The 22,777-nt window shown below is 58.8% G+C and overlaps 1 protein-coding gene across 1 annotated transcript in view; it reads right to left on the bottom strand.

The window, feature by feature from the left end:
- The window catches only part of INPP5A (inositol polyphosphate-5-phosphatase A), a gene marked incomplete at both ends in the record, with an annotated part of 184,677 nt that overhangs the window by 86,946 nt on the left and 74,954 nt on the right, over nucleotides 1–22,777 (bottom strand). Inside the window, 2 exons of the mRNA XM_080695419.1 lie at nucleotides 12,917–13,004; nucleotides 17,732–17,832. Coding sequence (XP_080551545.1) covers nucleotides 12,917–13,004; nucleotides 17,732–17,832 — 189 coding nt within the window. The remainder of the gene's footprint in view (nucleotides 1–12,916; nucleotides 13,005–17,731; nucleotides 17,833–22,777) is intronic.

Genomic DNA, 22,777 nt, shown 5'->3' with positions numbered 1-22,777 from the left:
GTCAAGTTTGTCTTCAGCCTTAAGTGACTGACACTGGCCCTGGACTGTCTTCAAAACCACAGCCCAGCGGCCGATAGGTAAGCCCTCTCCACCTGGCTTCCTCACCTGTCAGGAAACAGAGGTCGGCACCGCCCCCAAACCTCCCTGGCTGTCCCCAAGTCTCCTCAGTGCTGGGCAAGAGACACCTCTTGAATGGTGTGTATAGAGAGAAGAAGAAACCAGCGTCAAGAAAATAAAATAAAACCAGCAGTTCCTACCTCGGCCCTCTCCATGTGTTTACTTCTGTAAGAACCTGAGAGCCACCATGGTGGGCTTCACGTTTACAACCATCAGCTGCCCACCAACTCTCCTGGCTCTGACTGCTTCCCTTCTTCCAAACCCTGAAATGCCTCCACTGGCCCCAGAGCACCCCAGCACTCCCAGCCTCAAGTCACAGGACAGCAGCGGCTCTGGCCTCCCCACAACACCCTGGCTGGGGGGCCGCTCCACCTGGGCTCTGGCCTCACCCACAACGCCCCAGCTGGGGGGCCGCTCTACCTGGGCTCTGGCCTCCACCCCCAACGCCCCAGCTGGGGGGGGGCGCTCCACCTGGGCTCTGGCCTCCACCCCCAATGCCCCAGCTGGGGGGGGCCGCTCCACCTGGGCTCTGGCCTCCCCCACAACGCCCCGGCTGGGGGGCCACTCTACCTGGGCTCTGGCCTCCACCCCCAACGCCCCAGCTGGGGGGGGCCGCTCCACCTGGGCTCTGGCCTCCCCCACAACGCTCTGGCTGGGGGGGCCGCTCCACCTGGGCTCTGGCCTCCCCCACAACGCTCTGGCTGGGGGGGCCGCTCCACCTGGGCTCTGGCCTCCCCACAATGCCCTGGCTGGGGGGCCGCTCTGCCTGGGCTCTGGCCTCCACCCCCAACGCCCCAGCTGGGGGGGCCGCTCCACCTGGGCTCTGGCCTCCCCCACAATGCTCTGGCTGGGGGGGCCGCTCCACCTGGGCTCTGGCCTCACCCACAATGCCCTGGCTGGGGGGCCGCTCTGCCTGGGCTCTGGCCTCCCCACAACACCCTGGCTGGGGGGGCCGCTCCACCTGGGCTCTGGCCTCCACCCCCAATGCCCCGGCTGGGGGGCCGCTCCACCTGGGCTTGTTGCTGCCTGGCACCAGAGCAGTCATGTGCCATGGCACTTCCGTCAGCGCCACCTTGGCCTGCAGGTCCTGGGACGCATGACTGCGAGGATGAGTCTCTTACCCAAGGGGGCTCCTCCGGAGGTTTAAACGTTAGTGGCACACACATCAAGACGGGCGGCACCTGTCCATCTCACCCTGCCCCTCCCGCAGGCGTTTCTTGCGCCGCTTCCCTGGGCACTTCCCCACAGCGCTGATGTTCTGCTGCCTCATGGCCAGCTCTCAACGTGAAGCGCTGAGCCCAGCAGACAGCCTGGCTTTGCCTCCCACATGCTCTCTGCCTCACTCACACGCCCCACCGCTGTCCCTGACGGGTCCTCCTGACACAGTCACACTGTTACTTAAACAATAAGCAGTGTGAATGTCACAGTCACATTAGGGTTCACATTAGACATTTTAAACGCCCTTTACCACAGAACTATTTATGAGATCATGATTGCTTTTCTTTTCTTGGAAGCTTTTCGTATTTCCTGGAGTTTGCCACTGCCTTTGTTTTTCATTAACCTCCTTAGCCTGGGGTTCCCTTGAGAGTTGACCGCACAGCCCCTCTTCCTTCCAGGGCTCACTCCTGCTCCCACCGTCAGCCCCGGGCGCTCGGCTGCACACTGCTGTATACATCTGCTCACGCGGCCCCGTGCTTTATCACACGCGCGTGCCCCCTGTGGTGTGCAGTCAGGCTCTAGAGCAGAGTGTAGGATGACACCATGCCGGCCAAGTCGCCTGACCTCCCTCCCCGTGCTCCCGCTCCCTGCTGAGGATGGGCCACGCTAGTGCTGCTGTGAGCTGCCTCAGCCCACACACCGCCATCCTCCCTCAGAGCATCAGCGCAGCTCTGCTGTGTGACTGAGTGGCCGACCCACAGGTCGTGGCGAAGCACGGTCGCCGAGGTTGAGCACAGCCCTCCAGCAGCACCGTGGACAGCGCCCAGCGGCCTCTGCCCAGAGGCAGTCTCCATGCACAGTGCTCAGGCTCTTCTAGGGGCTGGCATCTCAGCCTCAGGAGAACAGGCACTTTCTTGGGACATCTAAAACTGCAGACACCTAGAACACGGCTTCCTTCCCTCTGTGGCTGGCTTGTACCAGACATCATTTAGGTTCTGTGGGTGGTCTGGGCTCCTGTTGCCTCCACCCCACTGGCACAGGTGGCATCTCCCGGGGGTAGAGGGATGTGGGGGGATGCACAGGGGAGGGGCACATCCCACCCTGCTGGCCGCCTCCGCCCTTTCACCCTGCGCCCCAACCAGGACCGAGAAGACTGGCTCTGCACTCAAGACCATTTGCCTCTCCCAGACAGGATGCACGCAGGATGGGGCCTCTGACACCTGGGAGGGCCCTGGGCTCTGTCAAGGAGACCTGCCGGTGGTGCCCACCCTCTTGCAAGCTTGCCTGCTGGTCTTCCCGCCCTGTCCTGCCTGAATTGGCCAATGGTGTCTCAGCCTCCATGCTTCGTTCTACCTTGGACTCAGACCTGATGACCCTGGATAAGTTACCAATGCCCCAGGCCTCTGTCCCTCTGATTCAGTGGGGGTGGTCAGGGCCACATGAGCACTCTGGAGACACCCGTTCCGAGTGCTGGGAGCCCCAGAGCGCTCTGGGTGAGCCTGCCTGGCCACAGCTCATGCCCACGCTCTTCCCCAAGCTCAGGCACCTCTTTTGCTTGCTCACAGGCAGCACGGGCACAGGCCAGAGCCAAGCCTGCCCAATGCCCAGGCTCCATGGCCAGTGTGCCCACACCACAGCCCACATCTGTCTGCCTGACGCCCACAGCCCACGTCTAGGCTGCCCAATACCAAGAGGTACACATCTCTTTTGTCCGATGCCCTATGCCTCACTTCTGGCCTGCCCAACACCAACACAGCCACATCTGGTCTACAGAATGGCCACAGGTGCGTGGCCAACACAAAGCCTGGGGAGCAGCTGCAGAGCAGCCAGAGACCTTCCTCGGCCTTGCTGCGGTCCATGCGGCCCCACCTGTGTCCAGCTCAGGGGCATTTCACAGTGGGCAGCTGCCCCTTCTGGGCACAGGTGAACAGAAGCCCTGACTCCGGGTGTCAACAGCATGAGTCGCATCCCCGTACTTCCCTGGGAGTCCCTGGTCACAGAGGAGCTGGCCAGCACGCCATGCCACTGGCTTCCTGAGCCGCCCCTGGCACCACACCCTGGCTTTGCATCCTCCTGCCAGGCCACACAAAACCATGTAGTCAGCTGTGACTCTTGGCAACCTCCAGAAAGGAAAGCTTTCCAAGGGACACGATACAGCCCGTCGTCGGGCCATGAGAACCAGTGTGCCCGGGCCCCAGGGCCGGCTGGCCACGGGCTGCTCCCCGATGCTGGGCCTGTGGCACACCCTCTCGAGGGCTCAAGGAGGCTGCCTCAGGCAGAGGTCCACAGCGAGCACACCTGCAGCCAAGAAACACTGCGTGGCTCCTTAGGATGCATGGAGCCCGGGACAAAATTAACCTCGTGACGATTGTTTTCTCCCGTTTGATAGTCCAATGTCAGCTCATCTGTTAGAGGGAAATAAAAAAGTCAAGCCTAAATGTATAAAAAATTATGATGGAAGTCCTAAATAAAGCAAGGACTGCAGGCTCATTGAGTCGAAAATCAATCAATCAATGGGGAGTGGATTAGGAGTACCTCATAAGCCCCAAAGAAACGATTCGCCCCAACACTGGGATTTAACAGTGGAGGACCAAATTCCAACACTTTTAGGAAGTAAATAATGAAAAATCAATTCAGAGGAAAAACAGATCAAGAACCCTGGCTCTGACGTGCCGACACATTTACTGCTGAATACCATTTCTCGGCTGACCGAAAACTTAGGGAGGTGTTTATTTACTTTCAACACCTCCTAGAGATCAATATTTTTAATTTGGATCCGAGTTATTATTTTTCACATCACAGCAGCGGGAAGCGGCGTAAAGTGGCTCATATTTTAGTGCTAAAAAGATCGATACGACAGTTTCACCTTCACTGCAGCCGGCGCTGCCCGCCGCACATCATCACGTCCCCAGGGGCTGCAGGTGCCGAGGCAGGAGAGCAGGTCATCACCGCACGGCGCCGACAGCGTGATTTAGCGGAGCCCGAGCGCCCGGTGCCCTCGGAAAACCAATCTTGCCCCTCTCACTTCATCAGGCCTGTCTCAGGTGCGGAGGCGGCGAGGGGCCTGGGCGGGAGGGGCCCAGGCCCTTGTCATAAACACATTTGCCTTCCTCTCCGCGGATCAGAGGACGACAGCGAGCTCCACTAACTTTCCATAAATTTCCCCTAACGTTCTGCTTAGAACAGAGGTGAGCAGGGTCCTATCCTGGAGTAGGAACGAGGACAGGTGGGCAGAGAATGTTCCAGGCCCACCTTGAGCCCTGGACCCCACAGGTTGCGGTAAGAGCCTCGGAGGAACCCGGAGGAGCTGGGTAGTCTGAGCTGCGGTGAGTGGGACACGAGGGCAGGCATGTTTGGCTCCCCGCACCAGCCATCTGCAGCCCCTGGGTCAGGAAGGCAGGCCCAGAGCTCTCAGAAAACCTGGACCACACTCTGGCAAGAGCACAGCCATGCATGAGTCTTTGGGGCTTGCTCACCCCTTCAGTGAAGACCCTCCTCTCAGTAATGCAAAAACCAACACAAAGGGCAGAAATGAGATCCCAGCGTTGCGGGGACAGGAGAGGAGCCAGCTGCCCGCTGAGCAGCCAGCCAAGCCTTGCTGCCGGCTGCCAGCCCAGAGAGCAGGCGGCCCGGGCACCCAGCAGACGGAGAGGCGAGCAGGGCCCTGCAGAGCTGCTTCCTCCAAAAGACAGTGACCTCAAGCCTCCTCACCCTATGCCTTGGCTGGCTGTTGGCCCAGAGCCAGAGAGGCTGGCTGGAGGCCCAGCCTCAGCCCACCCAAGCCCACACGGCTGCTGTGGGTTGCACAGGTCCCGAGGGCACCCCGCCATGGACCCACTGCACAGCAAAGCTGGGTGCATGCCCTGGCACCAGAGCTCTGGCTCGAACGGGGCTGCACTGCACGGGGTCCTGGAGCCAGCTGCAGCACAGAGCCCATCCAGAGCCTCCTGCTGAGTGTCCCTGAGGAAACAGTCCATCATCAGCCTGACTCTGTCTTCACCCCAGGCCTGCCCAGGCAGAGGCTGCCTCCTGGCACTTCAATTCTGCGCCTCCTCCTGCCCCGGCAGGTCCCTGGAGTCTTAAGGCCCTCTGAGCAGCTGCCTTAAGTGTACCAGCAGACCTCCTCTGCTCCAACCGGAAGCCATGCTTAAGGAACGGCTTCTCCAAACTCCCTCTGGGTAGTGAGGAAAGCCCTCAGGGAGAGGGGACGGCCCTTCCCACACCCTGCCCCACGGCCATCTTCACATCACACACGGACCTTTCAGACAGGTCATTCCCAGCACTCGGATCCATGCCGGATCCATGCCGGCACCCTCTCCTCTGGATGCAGAATGGCAGAAAAATCAGGAAACATCTTCCTGCAGAAATGCCCTTGGATCAGCACAAGGCTGGAGTGGCTATCCCGAGCTGGCCAGGTAGCCCTGGAGGGAGCTAGAGCCCTGGCTTTGAGCTCAGGCCCCACAGCCAGGCACCAGGCTGGGTCAGGAGGACAGGTGACCCACAGGCCCCTCCTCACTCCCCCTGCAGGTGTGAAGTCCACCACAGTGGACACGGCCCACTCTGGCTCAGTGGCTCCCCAGGCCAGGTGCGTGGCCGGAAGCAGTGGCGAATGCCGCGTTGTTATGTTGTCCTGCAGCAAACCAGACAGCAGCGCAGTGTGTAGAGACACGCTTGCAATTTCCTCCTCATCTGGCCACTCGGAAGCCAAAGCTGGAGCCAGGAAGGCATCACCGCCATCCTCCCATGCTGCATGTGATTGTCAGGGTGTGAGCGATGTGCTTCCCCTGCTGCTCCTGTGGCCAGTTAAATCAGATGCGTGCCTTCAGTGCAGCCAGAGTGTTGATCAATAGATGCCTGGCGGGCCTTGGAAAACTGCACCCAGCCACTCGCTCAGTGTCCAGGCCTGTGCAGCCGGAGTGGTAGGTCACGTGAAACTTCACAGGGCGCGCTATGGGGCCTAGGCCTCCTGGGACGCTTCCTCCAGAGTCCCTCTCCAGTGACACAGGTAGGGGGCACTCTCCCGGGCAGGGGCGACAGGCTGGACGAGAGGGGACCAGGAAGGCAGCTCAGGAACCAAGGTCACCATCTCTGCTCTGGAAAGGAGGCTTGGGTGGCACCCAGGCCTGCTGGCAGTCTCCTTCCTGTCAGCCATGCAGGGACAGAGCTCAGGTTGTGACTTGGGCACCTGCTCTGAGATGCTCCTTCCTCGGCAGGGCCCATCTGGCCAGCCCTGTGCATACCCCGGGGGCTTCTGGTCACAGGTCTCTGTGTGCTGCGGGCTCAGCACCAATCGAGGAAAAGTCTAACTTTGCAATGAGTTCAACCCTTTGAATGGCTCTGCTGATGAAGTCACAGCTTCCTGTGGCCTACCAAGTCGTTAACACGCAGATCTCACCCATACATCCCATCGTCAAAGTGAGCAGTTTATACAGAGCTGTTCTCGTGGACACCTTCCCAACATGTGTGCTGTGCCACCGACCACGAAGCAGGGGCTGGCCTCGTGGGGCTGACGCCAGTGAAGAGGTGGCAGGAGAGACAAGCACGCTCACTCTGGAAAGAAGAGGAGCCTGGGGAGGGGAGAGCGGGCCAGAAGTTCCCAGGGAGGCAGCAGGCTCTCCAGGAGAGCAGAGAAGGGGCAGGCAGCATGGCTACAAAGGCCCTGGGGCAGAAGGCCAGGAGCCAGGCGGGCAGCAGGAAGGAAGGAAGGCAGCCACACTCCCAGCCTGTGGGAAGGCAACCAGCCAGGGACAGGCAGCACCCCACTTTCATGTGCCTGTTTCCAGATACCACCAGGAGAGGGGTATGAGGACACAAGGCAGCCAAGCTCAGGCAATCCCTACAGCCTTTCCCCATTGACATTCTGGGCCCCCCAAGGGAGGGCCGTCTGATCCCCAGGAGTGGCTCCGCATCCCGATTCCATACCATGCAGTGCCTGGGAGGGAGGCAGGGGAGCCGAGCCAGTGGTAGCTGACCAGCAAGGAGCTGCAGGCCCACACACTCTGCAAAGGACTCCACTGACCACATGCTGCACAGACCTGGACACACTTGCTGGGGATTGAAGCTGGAGCACTTTGGTTCTCTGGAGCTGGTGCAGAGCCCTGGGTGCATGAGGCTGTGAAAGCCACCAAGATACCACGAGCCCAGTAGTCCCTGCACGGAGACACCTGCTCCACCTCCGGGGCACGGGGCCTGGGGACCAGGGCCCTCGGCCTCCCCCAACACAGACCCCAGGTTCCTCCCCTGCTGGAGCTGCACCCATGCTTCCTGGGGCCCCTCAGGGACAAGAAGGCTAGATCTGGGGAGAGACAGCCCTTGGGGTATAGCCTCTAGCCTGCAGGCAACTCCTCCCCGTGGGAGTCTTTCCCGTTGCCCCGCCCAGTGCACACATGCCCTCCGCTTCCCTCCGCCCACCCTCTACACCCCTGGATGAACTTGCCTCACCCTTCTATCTCCAAACTCTGAGAGCCCATGCTCAGCCCCACAGCCGAGCCCCCGGGGTCTCAGCAAATGCAGTATTAAACAATCTACACAGAACAGCCTTCAGTTCTGTCTTCAGGCTCCGGTCCAGCCTCCACCTGGGGACTGAGGGCACCTGGTCTAGTGTCTAGTGCACACAACCCTTGCTGCCCCGCCCCCATGCCAAGACCCCCACCGCCCGCATGGCGTGCGCTGGCACAGCCTGGCTCGGGGCCAGTGGGGGACAGTCAGCTGCTGCTCTCAGGAGTGGGGACAGGAGAGAGGCGGACCAGGAGCTGGCTGGGCTCACTGAGGAGGCCCTGCCAGGAGGAAGCTGGTGGCACTTTGGGGACACAGCATGACCTTTCCCGCCCGGGGCCAGTGCCTTCAGTCCAGGCAGTGGAGATGTTTAACACCTGCCTGGAGCGGGATGTAGACCTGGGCTCCCAATGCTAACTCCAGCATGGCAGGCTGGCGGCACCTCTGAAGAAACGGGCTGTTGGCACTGGCTCTCCACAGAGAGTGACCCGAGGGGGGCTGTCGAAAGCTCCTTGCAGAGCCTCCTGCTGGTGTGAACCCACACTGTTCTGTGGGCACTCAAAATCTAGTGTAGCCATTTAAGTACAGGAATCCCGCAAGAGCATCTCCTGCAGGGAGCAGAGCCTGGGGTGTGGCGCTGGCGCCACCTCCTGGCAGCAAGGAGCACTTGCAAGTCTCCTGCCTTTGCCAGAAGCCAACAGCCACAAGCCAAAACCCCACCAACAGGAAGGGACCCTCCCCACTGCCCACATGCCAAAGCCCCAGGTGGGGCCACAGACCCAACTACCCATACACCAAACTCCAACAGGAGCCGCAGATCCCCACCACCAATAGGTCAAAACCCACCAATGGAACAGTAGATCCCCTCCCTACCCCCAACACACCAAACCCCCACAGCAGCAGCAACACTCCCACGCCGCTGACACGCCAACCTCTCCAGCTGCACTGAGGTGTGGCTCGGTTCAACGGCTTTCTGGGAACAGACCACTATTTTCTGATCCCTATTAATGCCCGTGACAGCATTTATGTACAAGATAAATTCATTTCAATTTCCTTTTTCAATTAATGGCCTATTATTTGAACCAGACTCAGCTAAAAATACAGCTCTACTACCATCAATCTTACAAAGATTAAATGTCCCTGTCTGAAGCCAGAGGGCACCAGGCCTGGCAGGGACGCCTGGCTGGCCAATGTCGCCCAGCTCTGCCCAGGAGCTGGGGGGCTAGGGTTCTCTCTACAGGACACCCAGAGGCCCTGCTAAAGAACCTGACACACTGAGGAAGCTGTGGGAAGGCTGCAGTGGGTGCACGTGGAGCCCTCATGCGACCATCGGTCTCAGTCACGAGCAGGGATGAGGAGGAACGCCCACTTCTACGTCCAGCCTGTGATGATTCAGTGTGGGGCCTCGCCAATCCAGGCTGTGCACTCCAGCCACCCAGCCACAGAGGCACCTCGTACAGGGCCGGGCTGCAGGGACCAGGAGGTGGCGCTCCAGAGAGGGCTGCCAGGCCGCAGAGCCCACTCCACGCACAGCCGGCCCTGCTCCCAGCAAACAGGTCCCAGCTTGCTCTGTTCCAGAGCCTTCTCCTGGCCCATCTTCTCGCAGCCGCCCAGAAAGTGGGCAACAGGGCAGCAGCCTCAGGGCCGCGGCCTCATGGCTCTGTCCACCTGCAGACCCACTCTGAGATTGAAGAGACTGTAAACGTGAAGATGCCGCTGTCCTGAAGCAGAAGGCGCCACATGACGGCAGGTGTCCCGGGGAAGGGCCTGCTGCTGCTCTGCTCCTCTGCCGGGCGCCCAGGTGGACCACTGTGAGCCACGATGCAGGCTGCTCGGGCAACTCACGCATCCTGAAGGGTTTCAGTTTGTTTTCATAGAGCTCGGAATATTTCCTCATTGGCGCCACATGACGGCAGGTGTCCCGGGGAAGGGCCTGCTGCTGCTCTGCTCCTCTGCCGGGCGCCCAGGTGGACCACTGTGAGCCACGATGCAGGCTGCTCGGGCAACTCACGCATCCTGAAGGGTTTCAGTTTGTTTTCATAGAGCTCGGAATATTTCCTCATTTCCTCTGTGACATTCTCTGACTCCCGAGGCTTACAAGCTAGTTTACATGTAGATAAGATTTTCTAGGTATATTTCAGTTATCTTCTAATTTCATCCCTTTAGTCTGATGACACATTCCATGTGGTTCCAGCCTCTTGAAGGCGTCCTGGTTTGTCTTGATGCTGTGTGAGGAGCCGAGGCCAGACCGGACCTGGAAAGGAGTCCGGCTCTCCAGGTCTGGGAATGGCCTGCATTCCAGCATTGAGCAGAATGGGAAAGTCCTTGAGGGCTGAGACCATGCACCCCAAACACAGGCTGCTCATGACACCCCAGAAAAAGCCCAAGCCAGCCTCGGAGGAGGGCAGTGAGCGAGCCTCGGCTGTCTGCAGCGCTGCTTCTGAATTCCCTGGGCGCCAGGCCGCAATGACAGCCCTGCCCTTCAGGCCTCACAGGCTGCTTTGCAGGTTCCAGGCCACCCTGCCCTCCAGGCCTGTCTAGGTGGCTTCGCAGGCTCCAGGCCACAGATGCCTGAGACTCCTCCTCCTCCTCCTCTCGGCGCCCGCTGCCATTAGCTGGAGTGGCCAGCAATGCTGTGGGCACGAGCTACAGCACAGTGGCCCTCTGTCCACCTGAACACCGGGCCCCTGCCTTGGCCGCTTTCCATTCACTTCTGTGGTTTCTGTGTCTGTGAAAATGGATTTAAGGCACACACACTAAGGACTGCTCTATGCTCTATGGAAATGACCTCTCCACCTGAGGAGGTCACCCCTCTTCATCCCGGCCATGGTCCTCCCCATCAGAAGGTGGGACCTCTTCATCCCAGCCATGGTCCTCTACCATGAGGAGGCGGCTCCTCTTCATCCCAGCTATGATCCTCCCCATCAGAAGATGGCTCCCCTTCATCCCGGCCAGGTCCTCTCCATCAGAAGATGGTCCCTCTTCATCCTGGTCAGGTCCTCCCCATCAGAAGTTGGCCCTCTTCATTCCGGCATAGTCCTCCCCATCAGAAGGTGGCCCCTCTTCATCCTGGCTATGGTCCTCCTCATCAGAAGGTAGCCCCTCTTCATCCCGGCCAGGTCTTCCCCATCAGAAGGTGGCTCCTCTTCATCCTGGCCATGGTTGTCCCCATCAGGAAGTGGTCCTTCTTCATCCTGGTCATGATCCTCCCCATCAGAAGGTGGCCCCTCTTCATCCTGGTCATGATCCTCCCCATCAGAAGGTGGCCCCTCTTCATCCTGGCTATGATCCTCCCCATCAGAAGGTGGTCCCTCTTCATACTGGCCATGATCCTCCCTATCAGGAGGTGGTCCCTCTTCATCCTGGCCAGGTCCTCCCCATCAGAAGGTGGCTCCTCTTCATCCCGGCCATGGTCCTCCCCATCAGGAGCTGGCCCCTCTTCATCCCGGCCAGGTTCTCCCCATCAGAAGGTGGTCCCTCTTCATCCCTGCTATAGTCCTCCTTTTCCCACCACGTCCTCCACATCAGGAGTGGACCTTCTTATCCTGGCCATGGTCCTCCACCAATAGAAGGGGGCTCCCTCTCATTCCAGCCACAGTCCTCCACATTCAGGAGGGGGCTCCTCCTTGCCTGTTCTGGCCCCTGTCCTAAAGGCTGTTTCGACACCAATGCAGCCAGTGTGAGCTCCCCTGACTATGCCTGCCTGGCTTATCCTCCCTCATCCTACTCTTTTTAAGATATCTGTATCTTTATGCTTGAAGAAGGCTGGGACATTCCTATGGCCAGTGTGGGTGGGCCCCCAATGCAGAGCAGAGGGGAGACTGACCTGGGTGGCGTGGGGCGGCGTGGCATGGTGTGGTGCAGTGCAGCGTGGCGTGGTGAGCTCTCTGCAGAGCCATGCTCACCAGCAGCCTGCGATGAGCCTCGGGGCCATTGCAATCATTTGGCCTTCAGGTTTCTCCATTTTCTGAAATTACGAGAACCTGAGCCCCTATTTCTCCGTGGCTCCCTCTGCTCCCTGGGGTCCTGGCACCACACATGCCAGGCGCCGTCACGGCCCACTAGCCACTCCACAGCTGTGCCACGCCGTCCCTGGCTGCCTCCGTCTAACAGTGCTGCAGCTCCCTGCAGGTCCGCTCATCTTTTCTTCTGCCGTGCGTCCCAACCTGTGCATTTCATTTTTCTTTTTAGATTTTCTTTTTCACCTGCAGAAACCCCACTTGGCAAGACAGGAAGTTGAGTTCTGGCAGAGAAAAGTGCGAGGGCGGAGCAAGCCTACCTCCTAAGTATGAGGGGCAAGCCTGGCGCAGGAAGAAGCGCCGCCAGGGAGAGGGGCGTGGGGGACAGGCTGCAGCCGCGTGGATGCTCCTTACCCAGCACCAAATCCAGAGCGGAAACCTTGGCAGACAGTCCCCTAGCCCCAGGGCACCTCGAAGTCACTGCCAGCTCGGCGGCTGTACCTTGTCCCGTCGTGGCTCAGCCCCTGTTCATGGCGGGCTCCTGGGGGAGTGGGCAGGCTGAAGGGCGAGGACCAAGGGACTCCACCTCATAGAGAAGACTGGCAAGCAAGGAGCTGGAGATGTGGTGGCCAAGGGTGGAGGAGGCTGAGCCCAGCCAAGGTGCTGCAGCTCCCCAGAGAGGGCGTGAGACATTGATCTCTGAACCAGCAACCACTCAGAACCTCCACACCTCTCTTCAGAAAAGCCACAGGCTCCACGCACCTGGTGCCCCTCACTGGTACCAGCGTCCCTCCAGAGCCCTGGACTCTGGAGGCGGAGGGGCCTGCCTTGCCCAGGTCCCTGGCTTCCAGTGTGACTGCCCGGGCCGATGGGGCTCAGGGCACCCGAGTGCAGGAGCAGGCTACGGCACCCGTGGCTCTACAGAGCAGCCCAGGCTTCAGCTGTCTACAAACCTAGAGCTGCACTCTCCCTCCTACTTTCACACGCCCGAGGCTGAGGCCTCCACTTCTTGGCCATCCACACCGAGACTCCTGCTGGGGCCATGGCCGCCGCCCCCTTTGGGCCACCCGCCAGAGCTCAACAGGCCCCAGACACACCCTGCAGGTGACAGCGTGCTGGGTCCAGCTCCCCGCCCAGGAGGGCTGTCCTGGAACAAGGCTCGGCCCAGGGCCGGGCGTGGGGCTCACCGTGAAGTGCTCCTGTGACTTGTAGTTTTCATCCAGGTAGACCCGGGCCCTGCTGTATTCCTTCATCGCGTCACTGGACAGCAGCTCCCTGGAAGGAAAGCGAGCTCGTTAGTCAGGGCACAGGGCCTGGCGGTGCTGCAGGGGCTCGGGAGCACCGGAGGCGCCATTCCCGGAAACCACTGCCAACTGAGGCCCCGGAGGCGTGGGGCACGGAGCTGAGGCCCGCTGTGGACTCTGGCCCAGGACACAGCTGCCCAACCAGGCTCTGGGCTCTAGTCCACATGCTGCTCCATGAGATGTGGGCTTGGGCCTCCCGGGGATGGAGGCCCTGGGAAGCCACCCAGGGCCACACCAATGCCACGTGGCTCCCAAGTCTTGGGTCTTCTGGCTGCTTGTGGCTGATCCTTCTCCGAAGAAGAGAGGCCCATGCACTGGCACTGGCATGTGGCTCGGGCCCTTGCTGTCCTTCTCACTGTCCCGTTGTACAGTTGAGGCCTGGAGCCTTCCCACCACTCCCAGAACACACGCTGCAGAGAAAGTCAGGCATGCTGGGGCTGTGACTGGGGAGATGAGGCCCTTCTCGGCTGGCACAGGCCGCCTGGAAGAAAGCGGGTGTAATGCCCGTGGCCCAGCAGTGTGTGTGTCAGGGAAGGGCCTGCACTAAGATTAAAACTGCGCTAGAGAGCAGACCCGACAGGGCCGCGACAGAGCCCAGGCCCTCGGGCAGCCAGATGCAGGGTGCCGGCACCTGGCTCACAGTCCTGACACCACAGAAGCAGTGAGACACAGCTCGTAATTACAAAAGAAATCAGTCAAAAAGCCATCGGCAGGGCCAGGTCCAGGGGACAAAAGTGATGGACTTAGCTGGAAGAACCTTAAAACAGCAATTCTATATTTGACCCAGCAAACATCAGAAAGACGGAAGACCTAAGAACCACACGGACTTCTGGAGCTAAAACTAGTATCAAAAACAAACCACTGGATAGACTGAAGAGTAAATTAAACCTGCATGAGATCAGACCCCGTGTAGACCCCGCAGGAGCAGAGGGGAGGGTGGGCTCTGGGCCAGGTCTCAGGAGAGGGAGGAGGGTGGAGGCGAGCGGAATCGAAAGGAATCATGGACACATGGTTTCCAAACTCGATGATTCGAATCATAAAGCCACAGGTTGAAAATAAGAAAACCACACCCAAGTGGCACATCATCAAGTCGCTGCGAAGCAGCTCCGAAGACAAAATCTAGCGGTGGGAAAGCACATTATACTCAGTAAGATGGAGCCGGCACAACTGGCAGATTCTGCAAACAGCAACATAGGCGACTCGGCACCCTGAGCGCCGGGCGGGCAGACAAGCAGCCTCTGTCACCAACAACGGCCTTCCCGCGTCAGGACAAGGGCCTTTTCAGACTAACAAAAGCTAAGAGGACGGCAGCTGACTTGCACTAAAGGAGCGCTACAGCGCTCTCGGGCTGAAGGAGACGACCCAGTAAGAACCAGAACCCGCGCAAGAAGGCCCCAAAGGCGGCCGATGTACTGCTGAGAAACGGCACCCTCCACTCCTCGTCTCCCTAGAGGACAAGTGGCGTTTGCAGCCACAGAGCAGCAGGCTGGCGAGGCCCGGCAGGCACGCGAAGGGCAGCGGCACCGAGAGGCCCTGCCACCTGCAGGTGCACCGGGCTTGCGCCGTCCCACCTCTGTGTGGATCGCCTGCTCCTTCACCTGGAGGCCTTTCCTCTCATCGGCCTGCAGAAGAGGAGCTCCTGACATATTTAAATTCCAGTTTGGTCAGTAAAATGTACTGCAGATATTTTTCCCAATGCAGCTTAATTCTCTCCTTTACAGAGCACCTCTCTATAAACAATGTGGTTAATCTAACATGGTTAAATTTATCAATCTCTCTCAGAAGAGGTATTTTTTTCCTCTTTAAAGAAACCCTTTCCTATTCCAAAACTATGAAGCTATTCTACTGTCTCTTGGTCTCAAATTCTTACTTTTGCAGAACCAAGACTCCCTGTAGTTAGGCGCCAGTGGCGGGGTATGACCTGAAGCAGGGATCTGCTCCATCCTCCTGACACAGGAGCCCAGGGCACATGGGCAGCCTCCTGTCAGCCTGCAGGTCTCCTGCTGGGCCCACCTTCCCTGCAGCCAGGGCCTCAGCCTCGCTACTGCAGAACTGCCGGGCTCCTCTTCACTCGGCTTCTCCGCCACGACCTTACATTCAACTCATCAGTGCTGGGAAAAATGCCTGTAATGCTTTCATTAAAATCGCCTTATAACCACAAAGTACTTGGGGAAAACTTGAGAGGCTTTTAGCCTGAAAACCACCTCTTGACAGTTCAAGGGCCTGGAGTGGTGGGAATTCAACAGCATGATGCCTGTGCCACGCCCCACACTGGGGAGATCCCAATACCCTGCCTATAGCCTGCACATGACCCTGCACAGAGCCTGCTGTGGCCCCACACACCGCCTGCATAGAACCTGCACGTGACCTGCACATGGCCTGCATGCAACCCTGCACACGACTTACACACAGCCTTGCACATAACCTGCATACAGCCTGCATGTGACCTGCACATGACCCTCCACACAGCCTGCACATGACCCTGCACACGGCCCTCCACACAGCCTGCATGGGGCCTGAATATAATCCTACACACGGCCTGCACACAACCTGCATACGGCCTGCATGTGACCTGCACATGACCCTCCACACAGCCTGCACATAACCCTGCACACGGCCTGCACATGACCCTGTACTCGGCCTCACCCCTCGCAGCACAGAAGCTTCCGTGACCAGCACCAGGAGTCACGAGGCATCCCTTCTGCCTCACTACAGGCCGGAGGGAGCGGTCACATGGTGCAGAGTCCAGGCAAGGGGACAAGACCCCTCCCCACAGCAGGTGTCAAGGTCACAGAGGGAACTCAATGACTACTGTCATGGCCCTGTTGGAAAAATACCACTGGTCATACGGCCTTTGACATCTTCCCAAACAGCCTTCCACAGATGTCACTTTTCATCTGTGTGGTATTTTACAGGATGATAGCACGTGATCATTCTGAGTCGCTGAGGGCGCTCTGGTGCCGGGGCCTGCTCCAGACCCAAGGACAGGTTTCTACCACCTGCTACGTAAAGTACTTCCCGTTGTTCTTTTACCAAGAATTTGCTTTGAAAACGTGTTTCAGAAACTTACCATGGCAGCAAAGCTGCGCACTGTGAGGGTCCTGTCTGCTTTCTGGATCAGGAATTGTCTTGAGCACAGGCACGGGTGGTGGCCAGAGAGCAATTTACACCCTGCCACAGGTGGCTTCATAGTCAATAACAGGTAACACCCACCAACACAGGCAAGAGGCTGGGACTCAGACACACAGCTTCCGAGCTCAGGACAGTCCAACACCCTGCAGCTCAATGAAAGCACTCCCCGGCCGCCCAGGTGGGGTGCCCTCCGTGCCCCAAGGGGCTGGGTGCTCTGCAGCACTGGGGCCGCCTCAACAGCACCACAGCCTGGTATAAGACAAGCTCCAGTGTGAGCCACCTCTGCTTGCGTAGAGAGGACACACGGGGAGAGCCTGCCCTCACGCCTGCCTGAGGACCGTCCTGCTGGCCTTCCATGTGGGGTCAGGCAGCCTCCCTGACCGTGGCCACTGCAGCACCCAGCTCTACACAAATGAGAGCAGACCCAGCCATCCACCCAGTGATGTGGCCCCAAGCCCCGGCCCTGGGCAGAGTCAGTGCCAACCACACTGTGCCCAGGGCATCTCGTCCACGCTGCCCTGTGCAGGGCCACATCCTCTGAGGGAGCAGACTGTCCCCACAGAGGGATCCAGACAGCCAAACGCCTGGCTGGGCCATAGGCTCCCTGACTGCTCGCCGAGGCAGCTCCAGGGGCCCTGCCGGGAGGCCCCACGGCCTGCACAGCGTCTCCTGCCTCCTGCTAACCTGCAGCCAGGGGGACAGGCCTCGCCAGGGCTGAGACCATGCTGAGCACCAGCCCACAGGTCCTGCTCGGCCCTGTCCTTGGCAGAGGAGCCGTGCACCTGAACGTGGCTTCAAGGAGGGAGGGAGGGACGGAGGGCGGCAACGAGAGCCGGACCCGGCTGCAGCTGCGTGCAGCCGCCCTCTCAGGAAGCTCTGGCCCTGCCGCGGCAGGAGGCCGTGACTATCTCTCCCCTAGCCTTGGTTGTCTGAGCAAGTCCCGCCTGCGGTGTGCAGCCTGCTGGCCCTCTGACACGGCTCGGGCCCCCTGGGTCACATTTGTCAGCAGCAGGGCTTTCCCTTCAATGCATACTGGCTCCCAGTGGGTGAGGGACCCCAGAGACCCGCAGGGAGGCACCTCAGTGCGTGAAGGCGAAGCCCACAGCAGGCTGCCCTCATGGAGGCCGGCCTCCCACACCCGTGGGGCGCTGCTCCAGGAAGAGTGCAGGACCCCACAGTGTCCGGGAGCGCCACCCTTCCAGAGCCTCCGCCCATTTCCCTTTTGAAAACTGCGCTCGAGACCCTGTGCCACCCTGGCCCTCCTCGCTCCCTGCTGAGGACGCTGGGTCACGACCAGGAAGCTTGCAGGTCAGACACAGGGAAGGCAGTTGGTGTGTGTGGGAGCAGCGCGGGGCTTCCGAGGGCCGTGGGAAGCGCAGTGACGGGCCCGACTTCGGGACGGGGATGCAGGCCCCCACCACTTCCCGCGCCACCTGGAGCCCCATGCACCTTCCTTGCAGGCAGGAGCCACAGGAGACGCACGCAGCCGGTGCAGCAGGCGGCCCCTAGGAGCCCTGCATGGTGCAGGCAGAGGCCATGGTCCTCCACAGACGCCCCGAGACTTACTTGACAAACTTGTCCACGTGGGACATGGAGGCCTCGTAGTTCTTCCCTCCGAACTCCTGGCAGTGCAAGGCCATGAAGTGCGGGCGGTGCGTGTGCACGACCTGTGAAGGAAAGGCACATGCGGTCAGTGCAGAACCATCCAGGGCGACGCAGCAGCGCAGGCTCGACCGTGGGCCCCGGCAGGCAGAGCCAGATGTGTAGGTAACGGCGACAAGAAAGGCTGGCGACACCAGCCACGTTCATGCTTCCACTTCCACTAACGTCCGTGTTTCCGTGACCTGTAAATTCCACTTCTCAGAACTGCCTTCAGTAATCTAGTAGGAGCGTCTTTAATTACAAAGCAGTTATACTGGTTCGCTGCAGAGCTCTGAGGAGCTCCCAGGACACAGACCAGTCACAGTAAGGAGTAAGGAGGCCACCTTTAACAGTCGGGCAAACCCAGCACGAGGAAGCAAGCACAGGCAGGCATGTGTCAACATGTGTGTAATGTGCAGAGTGGGCTGCACATGTGTGTTGGAGCATGTGTGTGAGCATAACAAGCACATGTGTGCAGTCCATATATGCATGTGCACGAGTCCATAAGCATGTGTGTATACACCTGTGTATACATGTGACCATATGTGCATAATGTCCTGTAATCTTGTATGTGCAAAGTGCACAAGTGGTTGTGTACATGAACATATGTCAGCTCATGTGCCTGTGTGCCCTGAGTATATGCAAGCACATGTGTGTTAACATGAGTGTTGATGTGTATGGCTGGGTGGCTGCATGTATGTGTGTCCATGTTCATGTGTGTCCATGTTTGTTAGTACATGTATAGCTGTATGTAGGCACATGTACAGCTGTATGCAGGCACATTTGTTAGAACATGTGTGTCTGTAGGCATGTGTGTTAGCACATAAGTGGCTATGTGTGTTAGCAGGTGTTTAACTACATGTGGGTGTATGGCTGTGCATACACATGTGTGTTCTAATGCATGTTAGCAGCTGTGCAGCTGTATGTAGACATGTGTGTGCTCAAGCACAAATGTGCCCATGTGTCAGCTTATATGTGGGTGTGTGTAGATGTGCATCTATCTGCACATGTGTATTCACGTGTGCATGTGTTCATGTGTGCCTGCATAAAGGTGTGTGTTTGGCATGTGTGTGGCTGTGTGCAGGCATGTGTGGGGTGTGTGTTGATGTGTGGCTATCTGCACATATGTGCGTTCAGGTGTGTATGTGTGTTCACATGTGCCCACATAGAGGTGTGTGTGTTGGTATGTATGTGGCTGTGTGTAGGCATGTGTGTGCTCATGTGTGCATGCATGTGTGCTTGTGGAAATACACTTTTAACACACTTGTGGGTCACTGATGCTGAGTCCTGAGCACGGGCCCTGTGTACACTTCCGTGTCCTCACGCAGGCGTGGCACTTGGCAACCTGGCCAAGGCTACATGGAGGCTAAGGCAGAGCGGGACAGACCTGGTCCGGGTGGGCCCCCACGTGCATCGCCGTCGAGGGCCCCAGGTCCCTGGTGAGGCTCGTCTCTGAGGTCACCAGCGGATTCTGACCTACACAGCCAGCTGCAGCACACTGACTGTCCCCAACTTTGCCAGTAAAGAGCGGCACAGGCTGCGGCACAGACCTGCATCTCACCAGGCCAGCCTTGTGGGCACACACCGGGCAGGCCGCACCGCTCTCTCAGTCACAGGGCGGGCAGTGCCACAAGGGCCTGGGCAGAGCCAGGCCTCGGAGAGGGCCGGGAGGCCGGAGGAGGGGTCTTACTGCATCACCAACATACCACGTGGTGTGAGCTGTGACACAAACCAGGCAGGACTCCTGGGCACACAAGGACACTATGCAGAGTCCCACAGTCCACTACCTCAGCAGCACGGTCTTTGTGTTCCACTTCCTAGGAGTCTGTGGAATGCTCCTGCCCGTCTCTCCGAAAAGGGCATGGGGTGGTGCCCAGGAACGCTGACAGGCCACCACATCCCAGCCCACACCCCCACTCCACTGTCACCCTCCACTCAGGGGCAGCGACCTGGCGGGCCTCACCCCCAACAGCCCCGGGAAGGCAGATGGAGCCCTCTCACAACTCAAGGAGCACAGGTGCCCGCTGGCTGGCCTATCCCTCCCCAGGCCGCCCCAGCCTGCGCAGAAGCAGAAGACACACCTCCGTGCACAAGCAGAAAACATAATCACTCGCCACCAATCTTCAAACAGGTCTGCTTTCATCTGAATTCCAACCAACACTCTTCCTCTAGAATGACTTCTTGTTGCTGGGTGTGGTGGTGCACACCTCTAATCCCAGTACTCGGAGGCTGAGACAGGAGGATCGCAGATTCTAGCCTCAGCTACTTAGTGAGGCTCTCTGCAATTTAATGAGACCCTGTTTCAAAATAAAGAATAAAAACTCGGGCTGGGGGCGTAGCTCGGAGGTAGAATGCCCCTGGCTTCCATCCCCAGTACCTCACACACATAAAAAACCCCTCAAGGTGCGATGCTGAGCCTGTGTGAGCCCCGCGGCAATGCAGAGCTGACCCGTGGCCCAGCCTCGGGTTCTGGTGAAGGGGCCGCAGGCGAGGGGTGAGACGCCGGCCCCAGGCAGGCTGGCCACGGCACAGCACCAGGGCCCGCTCCTGGCCTCTGTGAGGTGAGGAGCAGAACCGCGTGCTCTCCTGTCTCCGCTTCCTGCCACCGAGCTACGAGATGCAGACACCTGGCTCACGTGTTCGGAAGCCAGAGTTTCCAAGAAGAGCATGAGCAGATGAATCCTCCTCCCTCGCCAGGTCCCAAGGTCACCGCAGTGCGGACGTCGGCCGAGACAGGCCCCAGTGAAGCCAGACCAGATACCGAGAGACCATGAGGAGACCACGTTCAGAAAACCGTCCCCGGCGCCAGGCACTGCCCCATGCGGGCACGGACAGTAGGCTTGGTGCAGGGGAAGGAAGTGTCTGCACCTAGCTGCCAGACAGGACAGCTGAGTGGCAGCACCAGGAACTGTGACTGACGACATCGTAAACTCCACCAGGAGGCCCGGCCGCAGCCTGGAGCGGCTCAGAGCAGAAGGCACATCCTGGGGACACGATGCTATTTGCCATCTTGGAAGTGGGTGCTATTGTGAACCAGGACAGTCTCTGACAACTGGTAAATACAGATAATGGAACAAGAATCTGTCCTGCCTCCGCCTGGAACAAAGGACAAGCCCTCTCGACGGGAACACCCCAACCGCGAGTGTAGAGGAGGAGTGGCTGGGCAGGCGCTGTGCTCCTTTAGGCGGGGGCTCCAGGCCAGGACTTGCTGCTCCCGGAAAGCGGTGGACAGCACCTCCTGGTGGGTGTGTGTGTGCCCCTAGTGCAGAACCAGATACAAGAGGTGAACCCAGTGGGACCTTGATCCTACGCCAACCAAGAAGTGGGGAAGGAGAGCACATGAGCCACAGGGAGATGTGGAAGCTGGAGAATGTGTGGGTGATGCCCAACAGGGGAGCCATCGACACATACCAGAGGGGCCACACATATAAGTCCCCAGCTGGGTAAACAAAGGCAAGCAGGCCCTGGGGCCGGAGCTGGCCAGTGCCCTCGTGAGCAAGAGCCCTGCCTTGCACCCCCGTCCCTTGCCGCATTGTGCTTCATGGCAGGAGCAGCAGGTGTGTGCCCAGCACAAACCCCAGCAGGAACAGCCATCCCCCTAGCCAAAGAACACCAGAACAGAGCCAGCAGGCTGGAGTGTGCGTGGCGAGTCCCACAGGAAAGAGGCCTTGGTCTGCAGAGGAGCCCACTCAGGCTGAAGAATTACCCAAGCCAGGTAGGCAGGGCTGACCCATGCCAGGAGCAATGGCGCCCAGAGCCAGGCAAATTGTCACTTCTTACAAGTTTCTGCTAAAAACTGAAACTTGAACACACACGTTGGCCTGAGCCTACCAGGCCGGGATTGTCCATTTCGCTGTCCTTCATCTCCCGTCCCACCCCACTAGACATGGGCATCCCCCCTGAGAGAGGCCTTTCTGCGCATCTCTCCCGGGGGACATCCCTGGGCACGTCGGCAGGAGCTGGCCCCCCAGAAGCATGTCAGACGGGGTGGCTGGATTTGCTGCTAGCCGTCATCAAAGACTCGCTGACAGCAGAGGACCGCCAGGAACCTTTCTGGTAAGGCAAAGTTCTGGAGTGGGCTGGGCTGGAGCTCGCTGGGTCTGGAGGAGCTCCTGCCAAGCCTGTCTCTGCGGTGCTCTTGGGCTCTTCTTCCTCCTGCAGCTCCTTCTCCGGCCTCTGTTCTGCCAAGCACTCCCCGGGGAGCAGGAACCTATGGCCTCTGTTATAACCCACGGGGCCACCGTGGTGTGTGCCTCCTTCTGTGGGTGAATGTGGGTGACCAGAATGTTATTAGGTGGCACGTGACTATAGCTGGAATCACAGGACAGGAGGAAGATACTGGAGCAGGAACAAAGAAGTATCTGAAAAAGCAATGTCCAAAACTTTCCCTAGTCGGGCGTGGTGGCACATGCTTGTAATCCCCAGGCTTGGGAGGCTGAGACAAGAGGATCGCACGGGTTCGAAGCCAGCCTCAGCTACTTAGTGAGGCTTTCAGCAACTTAGTGAGACCCTGTTTCCAAATAAAAAATATAAAAAAGGTCTGGGAGTATAGCCCAGAGGTAGAAAGCCTCTGGGTTCCACCCCCAGTACCACAAAAAAAAAAAAAAAAAACTTTCCCTAATTTGGTGAAAGACATTTATTTATTTGCAGAATTATAGAATTTCAGAACTGGGTGTGATGGCACACACTTGTAATCCCAGTACTCAGGAGGCTGAGTCAGGAGGATCACAGGTTCAAGGCCAGCCTCAGCTACTTAGTGAGGCCCTTCGCAACTCAGTGAGACCTTATTTCAAAATAAAAAATAGGGCTGGGGTGAAGCTCAGAGGCAGAATGGCCCTGGGTTCCATTCCCAGAACTGCAAAAAAAAAAAAAAAAAAAAAAAAAAAAGAATTTCAGTGAATGTCAAACAGAACACAGCCAAGAAAATCATCTTGAGTCACATCAAATTCAAACTGATAAAAAAAAAAAAAC

This window comes from Muscardinus avellanarius (genome assembly GCF_963383645.1).
Source record: "Muscardinus avellanarius genome assembly, chromosome: 4".
Lineage (NCBI taxonomy): Eukaryota > Metazoa > Chordata > Mammalia > Rodentia > Gliridae > Muscardinus > Muscardinus avellanarius.
The sequence above is the reverse complement of the archived record's forward strand: the minus strand, read 5'-3'. Positions and strand labels throughout refer to the sequence as shown.